Source organism: Chaetodon auriga, chromosome 24 (genome assembly GCF_051107435.1).
Source record: "Chaetodon auriga isolate fChaAug3 chromosome 24, fChaAug3.hap1, whole genome shotgun sequence".
In the NCBI taxonomy this organism is placed as follows: domain Eukaryota; kingdom Metazoa; phylum Chordata; class Actinopteri; order Chaetodontiformes; family Chaetodontidae; genus Chaetodon; species Chaetodon auriga.
Window position 1 is genome coordinate 10888850 of NC_135097.1, and position 26477 is coordinate 10915326.

At 41.1% G+C, this 26477-nt stretch overlaps 2 protein-coding genes across 19 annotated transcripts in view; both read right to left on the reverse strand.

The window, feature by feature from the left end:
* Nucleotides 1–1041: 1041 nt before the first annotated feature.
* Nucleotides 1042–9398, reverse strand: sepsecs (Sep (O-phosphoserine) tRNA:Sec (selenocysteine) tRNA synthase). Of its 2 annotated transcripts, XR_013076666.1 has the most exons (13): nt 9266–9398; nt 8028–8143; nt 7784–7938; nt 7345–7463; nt 6933–7091; nt 6604–6757; nt 6377–6479; nt 6113–6242; nt 5000–5091; nt 3211–3304; nt 3006–3096; nt 1209–1684; nt 1048–1167 (listed from the first exon to the last, which is right to left on the reverse strand). XR_013076666.1 is itself a non-coding variant. In XM_076725674.1 (12 exons), the coding sequence occupies exons 2-12, from the start codon at nt 8139–8141 to the stop codon at nt 1438–1440; spliced, it is 1458 nt and encodes a 485-aa protein (XP_076581789.1). In that variant the 5' UTR covers nt 8142–8143; nt 9266–9392; the 3' UTR covers nt 1042–1437. The 2 variants fall into 2 exon arrangements, 1 of the variants encoding a protein (XP_076581789.1); XM_076725674.1 differs by having other exon boundaries at nt 1042–1684; nt 9266–9392.
* A 14293-nt stretch (nt 9399–23691) lies between these two features.
* Nucleotides 23692–26477, reverse strand: part of LOC143317349 (solute carrier family 24 member 2) — a 40378-nt gene continuing 37592 nt past the window's right edge. For all 17 annotated transcript variants that reach the window (XM_076725480.1, XM_076725476.1, XM_076725471.1 and 14 more), the window contains 4 exons: nt 25901–26035; nt 25691–25780; nt 25157–25323; nt 23692–24985 (listed from right to left, as the gene is read on the reverse strand). In XM_076725480.1, the coding sequence (XP_076581595.1) occupies nt 24736–24985; nt 25157–25323; nt 25691–25780; nt 25901–26035 (642 nt within the window). In that variant the 3' untranslated portion in view covers nt 23692–24735. The remainder of the gene's footprint in view (nt 24986–25156; nt 25324–25690; nt 25781–25900; nt 26036–26477) is intronic.

Here is a 26477-nt window from a genome sequence, read left to right on the forward strand (position 1 = left end):
ATTTTGTTCATGGTTCGGTACAGCTTGGGAACAGTGAAAGTGTGCTGATACAGCACCCCTATCTGTCTGACTCCAGCCCACTTTCAAACGCTGCTGGGTGGATTGCTTCTGCTGTTGCTCAGCATGCGTTCAGACCCGCATTCCTAATTGCGGTTGAATAACCGACATATGCCGACAGTACACCGCTACGCCCCGAGCACACGTGGGCCCAGCAGGGATGCAGCAACTATGTCAGCTGGCACTTCCAGTTCTGATCCACACACGAGTGTTTGAAGCACAGGGACGTGCAGCCGCATCTACTTCACATGCTCCAAGCTTTTCAAAGAGCAATCAACCTTGATAATCCGCAGCAGACGAAGGGGAGGGCACAGGAAGAACTTTGACAGAGCAGTATCGAAGTATAGATTAGTCATCAGTGAGTGAGGCTTTAGTAGGAGTCTATTTTTGTGCCTCAGGGCACTACCAGCTCTGCTTTGTAATGACTGAGACTGGAGAGCACAGGGAGTGAGACAAAAGACTTGCAAACATGGATGAGACTGATTAAAGATCAAATCCTCTGGTGAAGCTCTGACCGAAATCCAAATGCATCCAATGCTGCGTTACAGTAAAATACAGTTCAACATGTCGCTCTTAAATAGCTGATGTTAGGTACAATGCAGGCTCTGACTAATAGCCAACATCACTTCCTTTACTAAACACAGGAGTGATGTATGTTTGCACTTCATTGATTGTCTGTTCCTTGCGATCTATTCCAGAGCCTGAAAGCCGATGTGCTAGTTCAATACGCTGGATTTAAATGGAGTTAACGACTCAACTGCATTTGTATCACATTACAACACACCACAGAAGACAAGGCACAACAAATTCCATTATAAAGCTGTATCGCTTCATGAATCAGTGAGTGGAAGATCCTGATGTATTCCCTCAACAGATTTCAAGCGTTGTTTTCAAACTGAAAGATTCGCTAATTTATAGAATATCTCACCCAATGCTGGCAGCGCAGAGACTGTAGATGGCAACAAAAAAATGACACACAGCAAGGTCATTGTAAACGGCAGATCCATAATCTATTTTGAATCAGTTTCAATATATACAGACAACAGTACAACAGTCTTTGCAGGCGCTTTGGTCTAACTTAGATCAGTGGTGACCTATGCCTGCATACACCTGCCTCCAGAGAGGCAGGTGTATGCAGGTTGTGTCCTTACAGCATCTACTAATTAGCACGGCTTCGCAGAGGAGGGAATTCGTCAGTGACATGATCATTTGTTTGGAAAGAACGCACAGGTTCATCATTTGCCACCGCTGCAGAGTTCAAGTCGATGTCTGGATTGATAATCCATCAGCGAACGCCATTCAAAAACACACACACGCACAGTTCAAATCAGGTGAGAAGTGAGTGCAGGCAGGAGAGGGCTCGAAATAAAATGATATATATCATTCTCCAGTGGTGTCTTCCTGGCACGATGGAAGTTCAGGGGAACTACTTTTCACCTCGTTTCCCTCTTTCTTCAGGCTCTTCAGGCACTTGTCAAGCCTTTTGATGCACAGCGTCACGTCTTCGCGAGTGATACCCACAGCTGAGGCAGCATTGAGGTAAGGACAGGGGTATGCGTCCGAGTGTGACATAAAGCCACGGAACGTGTGTCCGCTTATGGTCTGCTCCTTGCCCAGCGGTATGACCCTGAAACATGGGTGAAACACAAGGATAATGTAGGGCAGTGGTGATTAATTCACATGCAGGGAAACAACTGGAATTTATTGATTTTGTTTTTGCAACCACGACCTGGCTAAAGCTCAAGATGCTCACTTGACAAACAGCTGTTTAAATAAAAAAGCTTGACTTTAACATAGAGTGGAGGAATCATTTGCAATGAAAGCAGCAACTACTTGCATAATGTAGTAAGTTGGTCTCCACCATAGCCTGAGGGAAATATCTGTCTCTTTAAGCCGGCAGTTAGCATGGGTCAGTTCTACCAAAGACTTCAAAAAGACAACTTGCGTCATTTGAGTTGCAAGACCCTTCCAAGAAAGGTTTCAGAGAGGTTCAAAGTGTACCGGTCTGCAATGCAGTAAGCAATACCTCTGAAATGTGGCAGGCTTTAACCACTGCCAGCACACTTTCAACTCACTTTAATGTGAAATCAATTACTGGCTAGCTATTTGGGCTACACGTATGAAAGACCATTATGGTAGAGAAATGCATTGTAGTACAATGTAGATATCTATGAATCTGTTCAGTTGATGAGAGAGAACAGGTCTATTCTGTTGTGAGACATAAGGATTTGAGTAAGACCTGCACTCCGACCATGGAAAAATGTCCACTTGAAAGAAATCAAAAGAGGAAGGAAGGAAGTGTGGAGTCTATTTCTTTGATGTATTTTTAATGCAATTGAGCCATGAGTGCATTAAAATCTGAAACAACACAAAACAAGTATGACAGAATGACCCGAATAAATCATTCATTGGGGATATTTAAAATATTTACATGGGCTCCCGGGCTTGGTCAAAAACGACTGAGGGGAAAAACAGAAAAACAAAAGCAGCCCGCGACTTGAAATGCTGTATTGCAGCCCTGAGTGACGGAGGCAGAAGACAACAATGAAGAATTGACAAATCCTCCTCCCTGCCGCCAAGAAAAAGGAGCAAGGACACGTCTGTCAAAGCTGCACCACAGCTCGTGCCTGCTGCGGAGATATCGCTCTGTGGATCGTAATGGAAACATCCTGTTAAATTGGGAGGCGGCCCCTGACAGGATGGGCAGTGTAATCAACTAAAGTAGCTTCCGCCATATTCAGCGGATCCATCTGCCTGATTGCTGATTTCTACGGGCCATTTTGTTTGGCAATGCAGCGCATCCCCTCATTTTTGAGGATGCAGACAAACACATTTTTGACCTTTGTGACACAGCTCACTCCCCAACACCCTCTTTTTTTTCCCCTCTCCTTCCCCATGATTCCATCTCCAGGCCAGACTGTGGCCCTGCCCTTTTAAAGTTTTCATACCTTGCTCCCGACACTTGCCGCGTGAACAACATGGAGCCCAGGTGAGTCACCGCCTTGTCGCTCTGGGCTTGGAGACCATCCAGAGACATGGCTGGAGGAGAGAGGTGCCAAAGCCAACACACATGCACACAGTGGTTACATTAAATATCAAAGATTAAAGACATGTGCAAAAACTGGGCCATAAATGTAGCTTTCACCAGCTTACCCAGTGAAATGGGGTTATGTGGGGTGTGGAGCAATCTCTCCCCGTGTGCAGAGGCCAAACTCTTCAGCTCCTGAGCCAGGAATGAATAAATCTCCTGCAGGGCATGCAGACACAGAGAAGAGGCATGTAGATACAGAGCTAGAGGGAGCAGGAGCCATATGACAGAACTATAAATAGCAGCTCAACGCTCCTTTCACGCTCTGCCACGGTCTTATTTTAGCAGCTGCAGGCTTGGTTTTATTGCTAATCAAGCAAATCTATCCGCAAGCAGGACCCGCCTGTGCCCGAACCCCTCCCCCTTCCCCTCCGAGCTCCAGCGCCAAGCAATGTCTTCACATGCTCTCTGGCATCTTTACTCGCGTCATGCATCCACCTCTGGGATCAATAAGGGAGGCAGGAGAGGAGCAAACACATGCTTTTAACATGCGCATGTTTAAAATGTGCTGACAGTGTTCAGTTCGGAGTCTGAAAGCAGAGCGTGGGTGACTGGTGGAGGGGTGATGCAGTTCTGGACACAGCTGTTGTGAGCCCCGGCCAGGTGGGGAAGCTGCACACAGACAAATGGCAGTGTTTTTGTTGCCGGCTGCTGGTGCCAGATTCCCCAGCGAAGCATTGCACATTAAAGGATCTGCTCTCTGCATCAGTGTGTGTGTGTGTGTGTGTGTGTGTGTGTGCGCTCACTGTGCTGACTCATACTTTCCTAATTTGAAAACATCAAGAAGGAAGATATTTTCTCTGTCATGAGTCGAACACAAACAGCCTTTCAATGATGTCAAGTGTCTCTAAGTGTCCCTTGTTCTCTCATAACAATGGATGACTTTATCATCCCTGGAGAGGAGGGGTGAAAGTGGTGGAGAGAGTGCATGGCAACGACTCTGCAGACAATAAGTGTGTGTGTGTGTGTGTGTGTGTGTGTGTGTGTGTGATGACTAAAGCTCATCCATCCCAAAGAAAACACATCATCTACTTCTTTCCAATATGTAGACATTTTCAGAAATGGTGACGTGAGGCTGTAAATTAATCTCAATAGATGAACTGTCTGAATTATTTAAAGCTTTTGAACCTGGGGGTGGGGTGGGGTGGGGTGGGGTGGGGGATGTGAGGAAATCACTCAGTTCTGCAGACAATATGGAAAACTGGTCCCGGACATTAATTATGCATGGTGTGGACCAGGAGAGATCAATAAGCCTTGTTGACGTCGGGTCATGCGAGAGGCCCGAGGTGTTTCCTGGATGTAGATTTCTGCTATGGTGTCAGTTTAACGTAAACTGCATTTGGGATATTGCACGCTGTCCTGCAAGAGTGTCCTTTTTAAGTTTAGCTCTAGTTTGGGATTATGCAAAGATTTTACCGAGAGCACCATCAGAAACAGATGAGAGTCCAGTCCATGTACAGTACATCTACGGAACAGCAGTTGTGAGGCGTGAGAATGCTGCAGTGCCTACCATTTGAAGAGGGGGATGCTGCATTGTGAGCAGCTCCGCTTTAAAGCAGCGAGCCACCAGGGAGTGTTTTCTGAAACTTCTGGATCAATGTTATGTTGCTATAGCATACTCCTCCCTCTACTTGCTCACTCGAGTCTCAATTCCTCAGTCAGAGTGCAGGTAAGCACAGAGCTGAACATACGCAGTCATAACGCGTGATCTACTGCAATTCAACTTATGTAAGGTGTTTTGAAGGTGTTGACTCAGCAGGCATAGAAGCGTTTTCAAACTGACATTGCCGCAGTGTTTTTACATACATGTATTAAAATATTTAGCTTGACGAGGTGGCGCGGGCAGGCTCTCACCTTTCTGTCTGACAGGAGTTTCTTGTAGCCGCTGGCTCCCAGAGTCAGAAGGGTAATGAGGACGTCAAGGGAAGGTGAGGCCGATGCCCGACCTGGACAAAGGGGGACAAGAGGTGACCTTGTTAAGCAGCTATAGACACTCGACGACTCTGCTGTGTGCAAAACCTAATTAGAAGTACAAATACTTCCAAGCATCACATGCATGTCTATGGCAGATCAGGTATCAGTTTTCTCTCACTGTTTATATGAGTTCTGCTCAGGACTGGCCTGACAAAAAAGAAAAAGTGAAACTGTATAGGGGCGAGGGATGGGTATCAAATCCCAATACTGACCGAAATGTGTTTGAAACGCTGAGCATCAAAAACTGTCCAGTACCGAAAAGCTGGCACTGAATGTTTGGTCAGACAGTTCTGGATTTAAAGGTTCAGTCTGAGGATCGTCATCACAGCCTGAAGCCTGCTCCTTATGTTCCTTCACTGGGATGAACTTGGGCTCTGGAGTCTATTTTGAGTCAATCCCACATCCATCGTTCTGAAGACTCACCAGCGCACCACAAGCACCACAGGAAACAGTCCCAACCAAATTACACAATTTGCTCCTGTTTGAGTAACATTTGCGACAAAATACTGATGGCAACACTTCAGAAATCTGGCTTATTTTTTAGAAATATTTCAAAATATAAGGGTTTTGTAGAAAAAAACGTAATATTCCACATAACAAAGGTTCCTTATTTAACTGTTCATTAAATATACACAAGAATGAAAAAAGCTTCAAAAAGATTAAATAGTTAAAAAAAGACTGTGGCAGTTTATTTTTTTAAAACTTTATGCATTAATTTGCTTCATTAATTATGTCATTACTGGGTTCAATTTCCCAAATTCATCCTATTTTAATGGCTGTAGATGTAAAAAAATGACAGTCCTATAGAGAAAATAACAAATAACTGAATAAAGCAAGAAAAGGTGTGTCCCCAGTGCAGTTAATACATTACTCCATCATTAAAGATGAATAAAAATGCATGCACATAAATACACATCCACCTACTTCATATTTTATTAACAACCTCCATGCTTTCACCTGACGTAGCTGAGCCAGATTGCAGTTCACACTCACCTGGGTACATCTTGCTAATCTCCTGTATGAAGGACTCATCAAACCCTGCGATGATGGCGCCACCTACTGGAACCATAAAGTTCTTGTCCAGGCTTTGTACGAAGGCGTCAATTCTTCCAACGCGAGCCCCCTGATGAAAGACAGTCCAGGAACAATGTGAACAACCACTATATCTGTCACCAACAAGCAAAGTTCATCCAGCAATTACTGTGCAAGTGAAGACAAGCACAAATGACACGTGGACTGAGGATGAGTGGGACCCACCTGTTGTATAAGGTGCATGCATTTGGACGACTGCACTCCATATGCGTTGTTAACTATGTGGGGAATGTTGTATTTGGCACACACAGCAGCCAGCTCCTCAAGCCTGCAAGACAAGATAATTAACAATAATTCCTGATAAACTTCATGTAATCCTTTCTGGTATTTATAAATCCACTACGGTGACATCTGGAAAGACCAAGGGGGGGGGCGATAAAAATGTATGTTACCTGTCAGGGACCCGCGGGGCAAAGCAAGACGTTGTTGAATGAACACACAGGATGTTCTCAGCTCCCAGCTCCTCGATCCTGCGCTCAACTGCCTCCAAGTCTGTCCGCAATTCATCGCCCTCAAGAACGTTCTCCACCACCACCGGTTCAAAGCCTGGTAAAACAGTCAGACACTTAACAAGTGACACTTAAAATGACATTATTTCAGAATTTTGGTGTCTCAGAAACATTTTCTAAATCAAACATTCCCCTCAAAAATCGCCATCTGCTGCCATTTTTCAATCTAGTCTGTGAGCAGGATGTTCGGGCGACAGGACATCCATCATCACCTGCTGTGATCATGGATTTGAAACAGGACTTCTGGTCGATGCGAGGCCAAACGATGTAGCGAGCCTTGGGTCTCCGATGACGGAGGGTCAGGAAGCACAGAGTCAAGCTCATCCCTGTCGCCATGGGAACCACAAAGCAGCTCGCCACACTCCGGACACCTGTTATCGAAAGACACAAAGCATTCACACCAACGAGTAAAACCTGAATCAAAGGGGCAAACCACAGATTTTACACCTGAAGCTCAGTTTACTCCTCACCAGGACAAACCTGTGAAAACATCTGTGTTATGTCTAATGTCATCAGGGTTTCCTGATGATGTCATTAGAGTAACTGCAGCTTAAACTTAGGACCCATAACGCAAATCCTACGTGCAAAGAACATAATACTGTCTGAATGAGAAGCTGTACACACCCGAGAGCTTTAAGATGTCCAACACAACTGAATTGGTCAGCTTGTTAAGGAGACTGGATCCTGCAGCTTTGGGCTGAATCGCAGCAATGTCACCTGACCGACCGATACCATGGATCAGCCTACAGGAAACAGCGAAGTGTCACAGCAGGGGCCATTTACAAACTTAAGAGACTTTGTGGAACATGAATATACCGACACATCAGCAAGGACATTTTAGCTTAGCAAGAATTAATCACTGTTTATGTTGGCTGAAAAACCAAATAAGAGTTTCTTTGTCTGCAAATTTCATGAAATCAGTATCAAAAACAGCTGGTGTTTATCATTCTTAGATACACTCTCAAATATCAGTATCAGCCTCACAAATCCAGTATCGGTTGAGCTCCAATGTTATGCCGAGTGACTCCATTTAAGCCCTCGAAAAGCAACGTCAAACTTGAACCTGTAATGCCGTCTTGCCACAAGGCTGGACGCCACCCGGCCTTCCCTCTCTCCGACACCGCAGTTGCCGAGGAAGTTATTGCTGTCCATCACAGCCAGCTCATTCAGGAAGAGCTCGATGGTGCTCTCGCTCCATCCCTCCTCTGGACACTTACCCTGTGAGGTACACAACATGAAAGGTGGACAACTTAACAGTGACGCAGTGACCTTGAAACATGAAGATGGTGGCAGCCGTATAATTCTACCTGCTCCAGTAAGTGTCTGATTAGCTGCTCATGGCCTCGACGCGCCTGGCTCCCCTGTCGAATGTAGGAGGGCGACACTATCTTCTCGCTCAGGCTGAAGTTTTCACTGTTCATCTCTGCAAAAACCAGACAGCAAAGATAGAAAGAGGAACCACAGAGCATCAACAAGTGTATATTTGAGTTGTAAAATGTCCCACTTAGTACGTAATTTGTTCATAAACCTTTAGGAAATTTAATGGACACTTGTAAGAGTGTCTGTTAATGTAAAGAAAACTAATAATAATATCAGATAATAATAATATATATCCATTTTTGTATTGATATCATCAAATCCAAAGTCTGTCAGGCTCTGCTTTTCCACCATCGGGAGACAGACTGTGCTCATTGTTGTTTTAAAAGTCACAGAAAGACCACAATGACCAATTAATTAGAGTTTGCATAAAAGGGAACTAGGTCATAAAAGATAAAAATCAGTTTACTGCTCATGAAAACTTTTACTTAGCCTATGAAACTGCTGTATAATGTCTCTTGTGGCTTTTTTAAAAGCCGTAATTGAAGGTTATCCTGGTTTGGGCTTTGAGTCTACAAATTTGTAACAACATGCCCTTGTTACAAGTGAAATTTGGACAATGTGGGTGTTTACCAGAAAAGGGCGCTTCTGGTTGCATCATGGGAAATGCACTGTAAGAGCCAGTGCTTTTGGAGTTTGACCCACAGTGGAGACTAAAAAGTCAGGACATCTAAGCCTCTTTGATGACATACCCAAATAAAAATAGCTGTAGAGTGTACATGGGAATTGTGAAAACCTACTTTGTGCTCTGAAACACGCAGCAGCGGTGTGGGGAAACAGAAACCTTATACTGATGACAACACATTTAGTTACATACATTGCAAGTCATTGTTCTGTAAGTTCTATGTTTTATGTTCTCAGTGGCGCTGCTATGTCTCCTAACTAATCCAACTTTACTCAGCAAAGGTTTAAACAGCAAAGCATCAAACACAAGCCGAACAAAGCGTCTTGTTCCACCAGTGTTAAAGCACTCCTAACCAACAATAGACGTGTAACATCAAACATCTCTTTCATAAATAGCTAACTGTCGTCGGTTACCTCAAGTGATTTACCTTGGCAGCGAGGCTGCTAGCAGCTCTGCTGAGCTAAGCTAATGTTTCCACGCGAGGAACAAGCCCGTGCAGCTTCGACAGGGCTCCTTTTGAAGATGACAATTATGTCGACTTACCTCACAGCTTTCCTGCGAGCTTCCCCGTGTTTCAAAGCGTCAAACCGCCTACAAGAAACCAACAGGCATGGGAACAGACGGCAGGAAGAGGCAGCATGGAAACGGAGGAGCACTCACACTGCGTCACGAGGTCACGTGACAAGGGAGCGCTGATCATATGACCAACACTTGAGAGTGTGCGTTAATCATGCCGGTCAGTTTAATTCACCGTTTATTTGACAGTTTTATAGAAAGTGTTACCTTTTTAATGAAGCTGTTTTCATCTTAACTTTATTTTTTATAATAATAATGTATAATATTATAATAGGTTGTGGGGTAGGTTATTAAGAAAATATAATAATAATATGAAATTATTACACTGCTACAACCAAAACAAAAATAATTTTTAGAACTTTAATTTAGAATTGTGAAGATGATATATTTGTACTTTTTTATTGATAAAAAAACATTTTTTTATTTTTATTTCAATACTATATAATATTTTTTTTAAGTGATTTTTGAAGAGGACAAATAAAAACCATAATAGTCCACCATGAATTAGCTTACATTTTTAAACAGGTATGTTTTCTTCATGATTTCTGAATTAGCAAATTCTTAATGGTAGGCTATTTAATACCGACATTCACTATTGATACCAAAGTCTTCAGAAATAATTTAACAAAACAGACAATTCATTTCATGATCTGGAATCAAATTTATTAGAATTAATTGCAATATTAGCTGAACAGCAGCAAGTGAACACCTGACAACCCTTGATAGTATGCAAACCAACAATAATACAATTACAATTGTGGCTTTACAGGGGCAAAGGTGCAGGGCAGTGGTGTAAGTTTATATATTATTATGCAAAAGTAGAAAAAATATTAGGAAATGCTCTGTTACAAATAAAAATCCTGCATGAAAAATTTCAGTGTAAAAGTACATAAGTAATTTCAACAAAATGTTCCTAAAGCATTGACACTAAAAGTGAACATTACGCAGAATGACCTCCTTCAGGGTGTTTATGATTTTATTCACATATATCATATAACTGGATTTACATTACAAATATGTGTGTGTGTGTGTGTGTGTGTGTGTGTGTGTGTGTGTGTGTGTGTGTGTGTGTGCAAAATTTCAATGTTGAAGATGGAGCAAATTTAAATGATTTTACATCACTCATGCAACACTGCATCATATTTTCTAAATATTTCATATACAAAAGATAAGTAGTAACTCCAGTTATCAAATAAATGTAGTAGAAAGCACACATGCACACATAATCTCTCTGATGGAGAACAAAGTAGCATAAAATGGAAATTACTCAAGGAAATACTCAAATGTACTTAACATGTCACTACACTTCATCTTATATCCCAAACAATATTATTATACCGAACTATACAATATGTTATAATGATATGTACTGTATGTATATTTGGTATATATGTATTTAATGTGTCACACAGCTTATTGCACTACATTATGTCTTGTACTATATAATATTTTGGTGTACACTGTTATATCTGATGGTACCACAGTACCCTTACATACCCTTACTATACTTTCCTGATTTGCTGCTACTATGATGTCACTTGGTTTAAGACGGTGGTGTACAATTAGTTCAAGGACTCTCACTAGTTGTAGGTATTTTATGTGTATTGCTATTGCCTGAAATTTTATCTATATTCTTACATATTTTTGTAAGATTCTCGATTTATCTGCAGTTATTTGTCTTGTGCTGCTGTGACAAATACATCAATATCAAAAATAATAACATAATATCTGATCTTATCTTGTCAAATACCAGTACTTCAAAATTGTCCTTCAGTACAATATTTAAGTAAATTTACTTTCCACTTTCCACTTTGCAGCCACTTTCCATCACTGGATAAGAAGTTAGCTACAAAGTATTGTGTATTATGTTCTTACACTTCAGGGGCAAAAAGTCTCCTTAAGTTGTCTGATTTCGTTATCATTATGCCAAGAGAAACACATTATATTTGTGCACTCAAATGACCTTCTGTGAGCAAATATGACTGACTGTTATCAATAACAATACAGATAGAGTGAATCCTTCTATGTATGCAAAAAATAAAAAGGTTGAATTAGTGTCACACTCACTGTTTTGCCTTGCACTAGGAAAAAAAAGCTGTCGAGTCACTCTGTAAACTGAATCTGTGCCAAACCTTAGGAGGAAACTTACAAATGAACACTCACACAGAGTAAATGATGCATTTGTTGTGACTAAATATATCATTTTGTAATATTGTAGTAATCACCCTGTGTCCTCATCCTGTAGGTTGTCGCCCACAATGACAAAGACCACACATTTTTCCCTTCACACACAGACAGATGATTTCAAAATGATAAAACTGTTTGTTACTATACACAATATTGCTCATCTTTCTGACCTTTAAACCCTACTGTAAACAAATAGATTAATCACAATATATGCACGGGATTCAGGCGAGTATTTAACCAAAGACACTGCCAAGAGCTCAAGCCTTCCTGGAAGATGTCATGGTGTGAACAGGTACATATTGTATATGCATGGAGAACGTGCTGCAAAAGGGACAGAAAGATGGCAATTTGATGGCATAGCAGGGCATTCAACTCAACAGCTATGCCAACATCTTGCCTTCCTTCCTGAACCCATGTTCACACCGAGCTTCCCTGCTTCGTTCCATTCCGAAGCTTCAGGCCCAGGTTCATCTTCATCCAGAGCGCATGCAAAACGTCGAGCGGCTGAAACGACAAGCCAAACAGACGCACGGTGATCCGACAGGTTTGCGCGTAATGAAACATTATTCCATCTTAGAATAACTTCAGAAATATACACTGTAATATTTCAACATGTGGTTTTAGGCGTTATATGGCCACACAAGCGCCATATTATGAAAACAATACAACGAAGACCCCATCAAAACGTCGATTAGACCAAAGAAAAGAGGATTCCAGCTCACAGGACGGCCAAAAATATAAAAGTACCCAGAGGTAACACATGAAGTGTGCAGGCCTGTTCCATCCCGCCTGCCGTTGCCTCGTAAGTCCAACCTCACGCCTACCTGTTGAGGTGTGTGAAACAGGCGCTCCAGTGTCCAGCTCTCCGGCTGTCCTGGTCCATGTGTCTTGGCATCAAGCGTCAGCACAGAGAAAAGTAGGCTGAGGGTGGAAGAGATAAGTCCGCCTTTCGCCGCCCACTTCACTTGTGTGGCAGACAGGATCTGCTGATGACTATCGCGGTTCATAATACAGTAGGTGTGTTTTGGGGTTGGCCGGGCAGCTCTGGGTGGCTTCCTGCACCTCTGGGCGCTGACGACGTATCCAATTGGCCTAATTTAGCGGGGGACAACCCTCCCAGGAGAAAGAGCTGTGTCAGGGCTCGTGAGTCTCTCAAAAGACATCGCAAAATATGTAAGAACTTTGGAAAATGTAAAATCAGCCCATAGATATGTCCGTTTCGTATGACTTTTGGATATCACTATAAGGACATCGTGGGAATATTATACCAGAGGACTTCATACAAATGATAACTGGACCTATGATATATTATAAATAATAATACAACATATCTTAATATTTCCATAAATACCGAAATCCTGCCACTGTTCATGCGCATGACTACATGGATGACGTCCATCAAGGCAAAATGGTCCCAGTCCCAGTTTACCCGAAATCTGACTTGCTGATCCACACACAAAATAAACCATGACTGCAGGATGTGCTTCATTAATGAATCACGCAGAATGATTCAAAAGCTGTCTAGACCAGAAAGTGGTCTCCATCCAGGACAGGAAGCATCGTTTCATGAGAAAACTCTTCATGACCCTTAATTATTAGCTCCTCCGTGCGCGAGCCGTGTCTAGCCTGGATGTTCTGACATGAGTGCCACTCATCAGGTGGATATACAGAAATTTACACATTCTCACTTAAACAGTTGACACCAAATTACAGCTTTTCTGTGGAACTGATTCGTGATGGTGAACAGTCAGCAGCCACGAAAAGTGCGTAGCTCCGTACTGAGGTACCATTTTGAGGTACTTCACTGATGTAATTTCCATTTTATTTTACTTTAGACTTCTGTTTCACTACTTTTTAGTCCACAACATTTGCATTTACACCTTCAGGTAGTACTTAATTTTCAGATTCAAATTTAACACACACCAAAAAAATAGGACAAGTTTAATATTAAACCTCGTTCTCAACCTCGCGACCTAAGAAAAAAAAAAAAAAAAAAATGAAGCCACGTCGTGTTGGGGCCCCTCGCCATGTTACTGATGCCTATGAGTCATTAACGGTTCCACCGAAGAGACATTTCCTCTTCAGGCTTCTCAGATGACTGAATTTCAATGACAGTTTGGGGTTCAAAGAAGCAACATTTTCAGTTATTTCACACAAAAAGAAATGTCAGAAGAATGAACACAAACTTGTGTAAGAGAAGTCTTTCTTTTCTTTTTTCCTATCTCATTAACCATTTCATGACCCCTCAGATTTATTCTGTGACCCTTTGGAGGGCCATTTTCCTGTAGAACGTATCCTTTAAGTACATTTTGCTATAAATGTTTCTGTACTGAAATACTATTTTAAATGAAGAACTTCTACGTATAATAGAGTGCTTTTGTACTGTTGTAGAGGTACTTGTACCTGGATCTGAATACTTCATCCACCACTGTCCTCCACAGATACTCAAGATTGCCACTCTCCAGCTTGCTGTGCTACATCACTGATGACCATTTTGTTCTTCTAGTTGTAGTTTTTGAGAAAGAGTTGTTCACAAGTTCTGATCGGATTGCTTTATTTTTAAGACATATATCAAGTACATATTACATGTATGAATCTAAGTTGATGAACAAGACCTAATTCTTTCTTTTCAAACAATTTGACAATCCCAGAGTTGACTTTAGCACCTTTGGAATGGATGACTCACTTCCGAAGGTGTCGACACTGGCCACACCTGTCAACTCCCACAGAGCAAATATGTTAAAGTAAAAAGACAATTACAGGACCTGACAGGGTTAACGTTTCCATTACGCACAGTAAGCATTTGTTTATCATGGTAACTGCATTGCAAATAGAAATCGGTTGTAATCAATGTGAGGAATTTTAATGTGCTGCACTGGAAGCCTTGTGCACATACTGTCGTTTCATTTTTCAGTAAAGTTAACACAACACTAAATATCCATTTGAAACTTTGCCAAATAACACACCGAGCTCTCAAAAATGCCTCTGCCTTCACTCAGAGATCATCAGCTTGAACATCCCCTCCAGACATTTCTATACTAAAATCCTTAAAAACTCATGTACTGAAAAATATCATGCAAATTTTGTTCATTTCTAAAGTTTTCCTGCTGGACTCAAGATGTCTCCTACTAAACGACAAAGTCCATTCTCAGAGAATGTGCGCTGGAGGCCTCAAGTTTCTACATCACACTTGTATAAATTACAAAATTGACCGGAATTGACTTCCAAATATTTCACATCACAAGCTGTGCTTACAGGCCCACACCTGATTCAATGAGTACATGAACTCCTAGTGTCAAAATCTGCACAGCTCAGGATCATAAGTGGATTGTTTCAGGTCAGATGTTTTCATATACAATCTAAAAAGAAAACAAATGTTTGGGAATCACAGTAAAACCTCTGCAGCAGGATAAATGCTGAGGTGGTTGTGACTGTGTAAAAATAATCTCCCTCTTATGTTTATTGTTATAGGGACAGGTGTAAAACATGGACCAGTGCCCATACAAAGCATTTACATGCTGAGCTAGTTTCTGCCTGTTTTTAGATGGTCCTGTATGCAAATACATGAAACACACAACTCAATAGGAATATAAAGTCACACAATACACACAGCCCAACTAGAAAATACACACAAAATGGCAGAAAACACACAACCCAATTAGAGAATAGACACAAAATCTCAGAAAACACAACAGAATTAACATAAACTCAATTACAAGCACCAGACTACATGACTGATCCCTTTTTACAGTAAAAGCAATTTCAGTTTAACGTCATCACATTCATGGTCCATACTTACTTGTTTTAAAGATGTTATGGGTTTGATTCAACATCTTGCACATTTTGAACTGATGCCTATGTCCTGAAAGTTTGACCTTTTCTGACCTTTATGTCGGCCTATTGTATATCATTCTACCTTTAGTGACCTTTAGTGTCCATTTTGATTTAAGGAGAGACTATAGCTGCACTTGAACAGTGGCCCCTGTGGCCACAAAAGACAAAACCATTGATACTGATGCATTTTAAAACTTGGTCTAACAGCACAAGCAGAGCAGAATAATCAATGAAGCCAACACAGTCATAGATGTCAGTTACACAGAAGCATAAAGTCTGCTAACATTAGCAGAGAGGAATAATAAAGTGAGCAAACTGAGTCAGGGATGTTTACACAGAAACATCTATCTAAAGTTTGCTAACATTAGCAGAGACAAATCATAAAGTGAGCAAACTGAGTTTGGGATGTAGTTACACAGAAACATAAAGCTTGCTAACATTAACTGACATGAGTAGAGAGGAGTAATAAAGTCAAACTGAGTCAGAGATGTTAGTTCACCTACGCAGAAATATCTATCTTATGTTTGCTAACATTAGCTGATATGAACGGAGAAGAATAAAGTTAGCAAACTGAGCCAGGAATGTTAGTCACAGCTAAAGTTTGCTAACATTTGTTAAAATTGGCAGAGAGGAATATTAAAGTGAGCAAACTGAGTCAGAGATGTTTACACAGAAACATCTATCTAAAGTTTGCTAACATTAGCAGAGACAAATCATAAAGTGAGCAAACTGAGTTTGGGATGTAGTTACACAGAAACATAAAGCTTGCTAACATTAGCTGACATGAGTAGAGAGGAGTAATAAAGTCAAACTGAGTCAGAGATGTTAGTTCACCTAGGCAGAAATATCTATCTTATGTTTGCTAACATTAGCTGATATGAACAGAGAAGAATAAAGTTAGCAAACTGAGCCAGGAATGTTAGTCACAACTAAAGTTTGCTAACATTTGTTAAAATTGGCAGAGAGGAATATTAAAGTGAGCAAACTGAGTCAGAGATGTTGGTCTACCTACACAGAAACATCTATCTAAAGTTTGACACCATTAGCAGCTAGGAATGAAGTTAACAAACTGAATCAGGGGTGTTAGTCACATCTAAAGCTTGCTAACATCAGCGAACATTAGCAAAGAGGAGTAATAAAGTGAGCATTCTGTGTAAGGGACACAGAAACATCTATTTTGTTAATATTAGCTGACATGAGCAAAGCCAGCAAACTGAGTCAGATATGCGAGTTAGACAGACAGAAATCTCTATCTAAAGTTTGCTAACACTGGCAGAGAGGAATAAAGTTAGCAAACTGAGTCAGGAATGTTAGTCACACAGAAATGGGAATCTCAAGTTTGCTAATGTTCGCTAAAATTAGCCGCCATAAGGTACTGGTCAAGTAAAGCTAGCAACAAGACCCATGAGTTTGCTGCATTGAGCAAAGGTTTTTTTTTTTTTTTGTTAAAAAGGTTTTTTTTTTTTTTTTTTTTTTTTGTTAAATTGTGAACAAATTCAACTTTTAATTTGTAAGTTAAAGAAAGACTTATTCCTTCTTTCTATAAATCCCTGGATGCCTGGCATCATTTAAATGTTCACACAGGAACAAGTATTCTAGTGAAGCACTGAAGCAAAAATATTACAAAATATAAAGCCTTCAGCTTACAGCCTATAAAAGGCATCTTATTCTTTCACTCTTTTTAAGCTAGTTATGTTTTAAAGTTGTCACATATGAATTGCTGTAACTGTTCCTTAAAAGAATTAGGCCTCCTTGTTTATCACGAGGTTTACACAGATTGCTACATAATCTGGCTCTTCATTTTCTCTGTCGCAAACCTCTCACAGTCACTTCTCAAGCTGAATCACAGCGCCACATGTGCAGCAGTTACAATTCAGATCAACACAGACCCTCTTGTGAGTCATCATACGGTCTCAAGTCCACCGAGGCCTCTTTTCTTAAAGAGTCATGAAAATAGCTCCCCACATGAATCCCCAAAAACAGCAAAACAGGGCACTTTTGGTGATGACTCGCCTGTGTCTGAGATATTTTGAAACTATTCTCTCATTCTGCAGCCAAAGTCTGCCTCACTGCTGCCATGCTCGTAACAGGATCAAGTGAGTGTGCAGGATTTGGCCTGCAGCCTCCTCTGAGACATTTTTTTTGCTGAGTCAAACACAAGCACACCCTGTAAGAGCAAGCGGATGAAGTCACTGAGCAAAGTCTGGCCCATAGTAAGCTGACTTGCTGAACAGGACGCCCTCGGTGTTGCTAACCTTGCCCTCAGAGGCATGTGGAGTTTATTAACTGCTGGCAAATGACTGAGAAAGTGAGTTGGTCTGTCGTAAAATGTCCACCGGACCAGGGAAAATCCCCACACACTCTGCCAACATGGCCATTGACTCACAAATTTAAAGGGAACCTTTTTGCAGTTGACTTGAATTGGCCTGAATTCTTCGGAACTGACTTCCTGACAGCGATCACATTAGTGTGCTGGTTAGAGCTGCATAATGTTCCAAACATCACATACATCATGCTGATAAGAAGTTGCACACTACAAGAGTGCCAAAGCAAACAAATGTAGCCCTTGTGATCAGATTTCATCTGACCTGACATCATCCGTGTCCATACAAGTAAGAAGTGCTGATAAATTCACTCTGTGTGTACACTGTAAAATTCAATGGTCGTCTGGGGGCAAGGTGTGAGATATATTATTATCTCTTTGTATACATTTAATTTAAACTCTTAAAACTACTGCAGACAAAACAATATCATGTGAGATTTAAAGTGCAAAAGTGAAATTAGTAGTCAAAGATAATAAAAATGGTGTTTCTAAGCCCATTTTTAATTTATACTTTATTTTCTTTAAATCAGATTTAGATGTGCTTATTATCTTGTCTAAGTGCCTCCCTTCCTACCACGCTGTAACTATTACTAATATTTCTATGACGACCACCACAGCTGTGGCTGCTAGAAGTATTTCATACTACCTAATGGGATTTATAGCACTTAACTGAAGTGTCTCTTCAACATACCACCATCAGTATAACACCAAAATTACTGAAACTAAAAGCGGAGGAAGATAGACTTAAGAAAAGAAGCATTATTAGTAGCAGGAGAAATAATGCTTTCTAAAATGATTGAGAATAGTTGAATACAATAAATTAGCACAGTCAGCAGCTAATCTTTGAAAAGCTTCTACACCTTTCACAAAGAATGCCTTCATTTAAATTCCAGTTCGGTCATTTCATCCTCTTTTTATATTCTTAGGCATCGCTGGACATTGAGTTTGGTTTTCTCATTCACTTTAAGTTGTCTTTTAATTAATTAATTTATTTATTATTTTTTGTGGGAGCTGCTTCAAGGACATGATTCATCACCACAAGCTTAAATCAATTAAAGGACACACTGAATTACTGTCCTTCAGTTAGTGACCCTAACTTTTAAGTTAAAAAAAAAAAAAATGTCTAATTGTATTTTCTTTTAACCATTCCTATTATTTTCTCTGGCCATTCATTTAATTTTCAATAATTATGTATCTACAGTCTCCTTATCTATCTTAACTGGTATCTATGAACTTCACTGTCTGTTAATCACAATGAGCTGTGACCTCCAGCTCAACAACACTGCGACAAAGCACTTTTTTTTTTTTTTTTTTACATGACTTCATTTGACTTACCATGTGATCATGTCCTCCAAACCAAAGTCTTGTGTCTGTCCAGAAAAAAAGCAAACGCGATCCAGAACTCTGAAGCTAAATTCCATTAAAACACAAAACCACAGTGTTCAAGTGAGCACCCTCACTCACAGTGATTAAAACAACTCCTCTCCAGGGGAAGGCTGATGATTTGCCTTCTTACACACTGAAATTGGAAGTTGGTGAGGTGGACATGATCAGTGTCAATTACAACAGAGATGATTCGGCTTGACTCACTGCAGCTGAGGCAATGGAGAGACGTGTGCTGGTTCAGTTTTCCAGGGAAAGGTGCAGGGAAGCAGTCATTGGGCTTACTGTGAAAAGTCTGTGAGTATCTGGAAGGATGAACCACATTTCTGAGGAAAGATCAGAGATGGGGTTATGGATCAGTCTGGAAAGTCCTTAAAGAACATGTAGATAAAGTGGGCAGTCTGTGTCACTCTGTGCTCTGTGGGTGTGATGTCTTTTGTGAATCCAGCTGTGGGGAACAGCACAAAAAACACTGTGACATATCTTACTGGAGTTATCAGGAAACACCTGGGGATTTCTGCCTTACTTCTCCCCAGGAACAACAAATAATATTTTGGCATGCTTTAACACCGTCAAAGTTTTGTTAACCGTAACTTGAGGAATCTCATGCATGTCTTATCAAGTTTAGAAATTCAAACCGCATGCGGTCTCACCCACATGCCATTTGCCCCTTTGGTTTGGAATGTGAAATTTCTTTTTCAACTGATAGTTGTCCAGGATATGTCCGTGCCCTGATGGGATGCACTCGCTTTAACGTGACGCCACAGGGGCCCCTGTGTGGCCTAAGTTCCTCAAGTCGGCCCTCATGGCGGCCTCTTGTTTTTACCCCCAGCTGCTGATGAACTTGGTGGCAAAAAAGCGTTTCTTCAGCTATAGTAGTCTATCTGCTCTACCTTGGAAATACACCTCTATATCCCACAACACTCATCTGTCATGTGAAAACAAAACAGATCTTGATATTCAATGGTTCAACAGAAGTTTGACCCTTGTTGTGTCTATTTGCAGTCAGTGGGGGAGAAATCAGGTGATATAAATTGAGAGGTACTTGGAAAACGATGAGACACAATTCTAAGGAAAGATAAAAGCCATGTTATTCAGTAGAAACCCTTTAAACTGCTGGAGGACAATTGAAAGGAGGCATGAAAGTGATGATTGCATCATGCATGTGTTCTTCATCCAATTGAAGTGTCAGGGTTTGACCACAAGAGGGCGCCCAATTCCATGACTAGTCTTCATACATGCAAGATGGAGCGACATGAGCAGGGAAGAAATGCTAATCACTGCCCTTGTTTAAGAGATGAAACGGTATTTTTCTTCCATTTTACAGCTCATTGAAGCTACTGCCATTCAAAAATTGAAAATTTGAGCTTGGGGAGAGCATCTCAGTCAAAGTGGGCTCCTTTTTTTTTAAGTATTCGCACAAAGTCGACTTGATTTTCACTAAACTCCACGAAATGACAGACAATTGAAAAATCAAAGAAGCTTGTATGTAGGTTGACAGAACAATGAGGTGTATTCAGTTAACATCTGCAGGAAGTGTTTTGAGTATTTCTTATGGAAAATTAAGAAGACAGAAGCTCGATGAAGGATTATGTAGGCCAGGTGTGCATCCCGAAACACATTTTTGTCTGACTTGGCACAGACAACACTACCTTTTTATGTGTTTAAAAGATGCTGAAAATCATACAAATTAAATTTATGTACGTGTGGGTTCATGTGTTGTCAGAATGAATCTTTTCAAATAATGTCACAGGCTCTTATGCTCTATAAAGTTGGGAGACTCATGAGAGAATGGTCCAAATTGAGTTTTATTCTGTGGTATGTGTAAAGCTCTTAATAACACTAGATCCAACAATTCCCATGATGCAACTCTATCATTAGATCCCACTATTTCCTAAATACCCGCTTCCTTTCTGGAGTAAACAAGCAAAAGCCTTGCAGGAAGCCTCTAAAGTGAAAGGTTTCGAATACAAACAGAAGCTGACCATAAGACTTTCGTCGTGCAGGGGACCTAAATTCCTAAATGTCTCTCTAATCATATAGAATGATATTTAATTACACCTTTGAACAAATGAGGAGTTGTTGATCGATACATTAATACAGTAACAAACACTTAAATGTCCTTACACATGCAGACAACTCCACTAAGGTGTGCCATAAAGCATTTATTACTTATAAATGCTTAATAGGGTGGTTAAAAAGAAAAGGCAAAGACCGAAAATGTTGACAGTTCTGACAGGAATGTAAAACCACCAAACACACTGTTGCATATTTGAATTATCATCTTTATTTGTTTTATTATATACTTTGTGTTTTTACATAAAGAGACATATTTCTTTTACACATATAGATTATATGGTTAATTTGTATCTGTATATATGTACACCTTAAGTAAATCTTACATTAACACCAATGAAATAAAACATTTACAGTGCAAGAATGTTCATTAGTGGTCAACTCTCACGGTCGCTTACCCTGTAAACCACAACCAATGCCAAGCTCACATGCTAAACCGCTCTGCCTTTTGACATGATGCTATTCGCTGTTCCTCTCGCCATCCATGCTCTCACGCAAAGATGGCATGAGATCTTTGGAGAGAGAAGATAACAATGGTTGAGGGGTTTGGGGAATGGAATTACACGGGTTGCAGGTCTCAAACATTTTGGGAAAAATGCTTATTCTTTCTCTTGAGAGTTAGACAAGAAGATTGATGCTAAATATGAGGCTATCACAAGCTAACTATTAGCTTAACTTAGCACAAAGACTGGAAAAAGCTAGCACAGCCTGCACATAACTCCCCCCAAAAGCACAACTTCCGCTTTTACATGTTGAGCAGCTTAAACAAACAAGGTTTTTGAGGTGCTGGGAGGCAAATTTTGTGACCACTTTTTGTGCTAAGCTAACCAAGTGCTGGCTCCTGCTTCATATTTACTGCACTGACATTAAAAGCGGTGACCATCTTCTCATCTAACTACAACAAGAAAGCCAAAAAAAAAAAAAAAAAAGTGCATTTCCCAAAATGTCAAATGATTCTTTCAAAGAGAGGGGTGAGTCGAAACTAGAGGTGAGGTGTGATGGTGTCAAGTCATCATCACGAGAGTGTGTGTGTGGGCGCTTTGAGGGAAGAGTTTAATGGCAAATGCGCACAGGAGAATTTCACAAAGTACATGAGTCATCACAGAGGCCTGAAATTGACTCTTTCACTCCAGCCTCTGGAAATACACTACACGAGAGCACAGTAACAGTTTAACATATGAGTTTGGTTGATGCAGGCGTCGTACTTTTCTTTTGCCTGCACGTCTGCAGCCTTTGCAAAATATCAGAAAACATGGCGTCAGCGTCACCAAGTCGCGCTGTTGCTGAACCCGAGGAAGCAATGTGGTATTTAAAGGCCTCGTTTTCATACGAGAACCAGAACAGACATGTTTACAGAGTAATGTATGCTAATGAGATGTTGAGGAGTCTAAAAATAAACGCTCTTGTGTTGTTTTTTTGCTCTATAATACTATGATACTAGAGGGCCTCCATCGCTGTCCTTTTCCATCCTCGCTAACAAAAAAGAAAATAAATAAAAGCGAATAAAATACATGTTGGAACCAATTCGGCTCTTGAAAAAAAAAAAAAATAAAACAGGTGTTTATATTTACAAAGTAAAATGAGTTCTTGGTGTTTCTTTCTGAATGGATGCATAAAAGTGAACATATATAGTTTGTCTAAGCTCAGCTGTACAGTCGGTGGGTAACCAGCCCAAATTCCTCGCATGCATTTTTCCTCACACATTCAGAGAATCTATTTACTATTATTTTACAGTTAATTCCTACGAAGCTGCTGTACAGAGGTCGTGTTGAGGTAAAGCGGGTGTTTCTGGCCAGCTCTAACAGGAAGGGGGCGCTCGCGGCGAAGCGGTCACGCGCATTTTCTCGTGGGGTTTCAGACAGGAAGGACAGCGGGAGGACAGACGCATGGGGGATGCGATTCTTAACGACGACACACACGGTATATTGCTGTTAAATCTGTGACTTCCACATTCTATGTAGCTTAAAGAGAGATTGTGATTATGATTTCTATCTCCAGTATAAAACACAGATCGGTGTTTTTTTTTTTTTGTTGTTTGTTTTTTTTTTTGCAGTTAGTTGCAAAATACTGGTAAGTATAACCTCTAGTCATAGATAAATATATGGATTGGTCATTGTGTGATGACTTCAAATGCAGATTGCACACATGCACACAAAAGCACCTTTGATTAGAAAAGAAATTGCACAAGTTTGATAGATATCATTGACCATACATGTTGACATTTTCTACATAGAGACTGAGCAGTGGTTTGCATTAAGAAGTTAAGAAACATGTTTGGAAAAAGTATACACTTTGGGATACAACTTCTTAAATGTTGATTGGTATTATTCACCTCCAAGTCTCTACTTTTACATGCAGTTGACTCCTTGGAACTACGAACCCGGGAGCTTGACTAGCCGGTGAGTTGAGCCCAGTTCTACTGTGAACAAAGCACTACACATTGACTAATCTAAATCAACCATGACGCTTAAACACTGTTAACTTCTTTTCAAATGTATTATTTTGACATTGACTTCATTAAGGAACTTTAACGAGCCTAAAGTACTCATGCCTTTTTTTTTCCAACCAGTGAAAGATATTGAAGGCTAGCATATATTTTGAGAAGCTAAACTTCAGTTAGGCTTTTTTTTTTTTCTCGCCTTTGTCAGTCGGTGTGTGTGTGTGTGTGAAGCATGAAAAGTTCTGTACAATCAGAACGTGGTGTTCAGTGGCAAAAGAAAAAAAAAGAGGAGCAGATTGTCAAGACTCTACAAACTCATATCGCTACAGTACATCTAATGCTACTTCTAATGTATTTCATGAGAATGAATCCAAAAATTAAAAAAAATAAAATAAAATCTTCTGAGGAGACATTCAGTGGTGAAAAATGACATCCGGCAGGGAAGAGGGGAAGCGCAAACTCGTCATTCAGACGGAGCACATGACGAATTTGCAAATAAGAAATAACAAAGAAGTTCGCCTGCCCAGCAAGAGTGTTTCATCCCTTGTTGCTCAGGTGCAAAACCCACAGGAGAGTCTCTCAGCTCAATACCATCAGACAGGAAACACATTCTGAACAAAATCGTCCACAAATTCACTCTCGGCGACAGCATCTTTGTCTGTTGAACTCGTGTGTGTGTGTGTGCGTGTGTTAAAATATGCTCACAATTTCAGCTCAGCCACTGCATTTATTATTGACAGTTTTATACAGTGCACCTCTTGTTTTCCCACAGGAGGTCATTCTCCTCAACCCGTCCAGGTGTAGTCTTGGTTCCAGCTCATCTAGTGACACTAATGGCATGCATAATGCTTCTATATTTAGCTGGTACAGCCATACTCCCCCCCGACCCACAAAACTGCCAATTATAATAATAATAAATAAAAATCCACTCAGGTTCGGGCTACGCAAAACCAGCCAAGCCAAAGTCTTGTGCCCTTGTTGGTTTCACCCCTCCCCACCACCACCTGCTGACTGGAAATATAGGTAGATTCCATAGTTTTTTGTATGATTCTCTTGTCTACTCCTTATTCTTCTTTTAGTCCCGGGTTAAAGGATCACAAAGGTCAGGTGAGAGCGATGGCGGACAAGAAGGATGGTTGTGTCGGTGGTGGCTGTGGTAGTGACGAGGGAGAGGAAGCAGGTCCTTGCAGGTCCTCAGACGGACACCGGACAGGTAATGACCTTGTCCTCCAGCATGACGCTGACCACCAGGAAGACGAAATACAGCATGAACATGATGAAGCCAAGCAGCTTGCTCATACGCCACTTGCAGGCGGCGATGGAGATGATGACGAAGAGGAGCATGAGGAAGAGGAGCACGATGGCACAGAAGAGGCCGTTGGAGCTGACTTGCACCGGTTGGAGGCCTCTGAAAAGGGACCACATGAGCCAGGGGAACGGCAGCCTGCGAACACACAAACACGTGGGTGAAACATGATGCTGAATCAAAAACTACACCACAGGTATTAGTGGTTACAAGGGAACCTCTAGTATCTCAACGGTAAACGAAGCCTTAGAGGTGTGTTGGTACACTGTGACATCACGGTAAGACTCAAATCACGCTAAGACAGCGTACCCAACAGTAATGTCGAAGATGTTGGAGCCCACGGAGCTGGATACAGCCATGTCACCCAGCCCCTTGCGTGCCACAATAACACTGGTGATGAGGTCAGGGATGGAGGTTCCAGCTGCTAATATAGTCAGGCCCATAATCTCCTCTGTAATCCCAATGGTCTCTCCAACCTGCAAAAAAAGGAAAAAAAAAAAAAAAAAAGGAATCTAAGATTAGTGGTAAATAAAACCTAATCTTTTGTTCCAGCTATTTTTAATTTCCTTGTGATGCTCGGGAGGTGAAGGAGGTGACAAAACTCCAGCTCTGACAATCTCTTTGTCTTGAATAAGACAGCTGTAATTAATTATGAGTGGGTGGATTATCGAATGCGGTTTCATTTTAAATGTCAAGGACAGGAAATGCAGAGAAGAGTTGACTGCGTCTCTGTTTTTTGACAAGGATTATGCTTGCATTGGGATTTTATAATGTCCTGCCATCATGATCACATGACACCCAGTTATTTGTACAATGTCACGTCCCGGGGAGTGAACAGTGTACCTGGTGAGCCCACCACACCATTAAGTAGGAGAAGCATGCAATCCAGCAGATGGCACCCAGGAAGGTGACAGGGAAGAACTTCTTTGATGACTGAAAGATAAAGAAGGAGAAGAGAGAGCAAAGAGTGAATTCAGTGAATCAGGGCTTCAAACTTATCCAGATAAAAGTGATGACGCTCTTGCTTTTCTTGGTGAACTATGTCTCACACACCGCTTTCCGGACGTCAGGCAGCGTTAGCCACAGGGGGAGGACAATGGGCATGATTAAGAGGTAGGTGAAGCGCTTGCGGGCAGACTCGGGCCAGGACAGGCTCAGAGGCTGGTCCTCCTCCTCCTCATCCTCAGCCTGAGAGGAAACACCAAAGAGGGAAAGGAGACAAAGGTTACAAAACATTCATGAGAATGGGTGAGCACACCTTAAAAAATGCAATTGTGTTCATTTTTGGTCTGGGGGCTGTCAAATAATCATGTTTGGGTGTCCACATGCCATATAATGTAATCACTTGCTGTTTAATTTGCCATCTGGGAATATCAGATAAATGTGAAATAAATAAGCTCACTGAGTTGAGTCATGCTTTGTGCATGTTCCTAAAGGGATGAAGGGAAAAAAATTCATTACAATCCAAGTGTCTCCTTTAGCTTGATAACTTGTCTCACTGGGATACACCTCTCCATAGCAACTATCCAGAGAGGCAGGCAGCACTCTTGCAACACAAGCACTTCAGCACAGAGGTCTGCACAAATTGATGGCAGGACCTGGATGTGCACGTGCCTTTGCTCTGCAGTGA

Coding starts and splice junctions, on each gene's coding strand:
- sepsecs (XM_076725674.1), bottom strand. CDS start 8,141: ATGAACAGTGAAAACTTCAGCCTGAGCGAGAAGATAGTGTCGCCCTCC. Junction 7,939..8,027: donor TCAGACACTTACTGGAGCAG/GTAGAATTATAC, acceptor TGTACCTCACAG/GGTAAGTGTCCAGAGGAGGG. Junction 6,243..6,376: donor GCATGCACCTTATACAACAG/GTGGGTCCCACT, acceptor GTCTTTCATCAG/GGGGCTCGCGTTGGAAGAAT.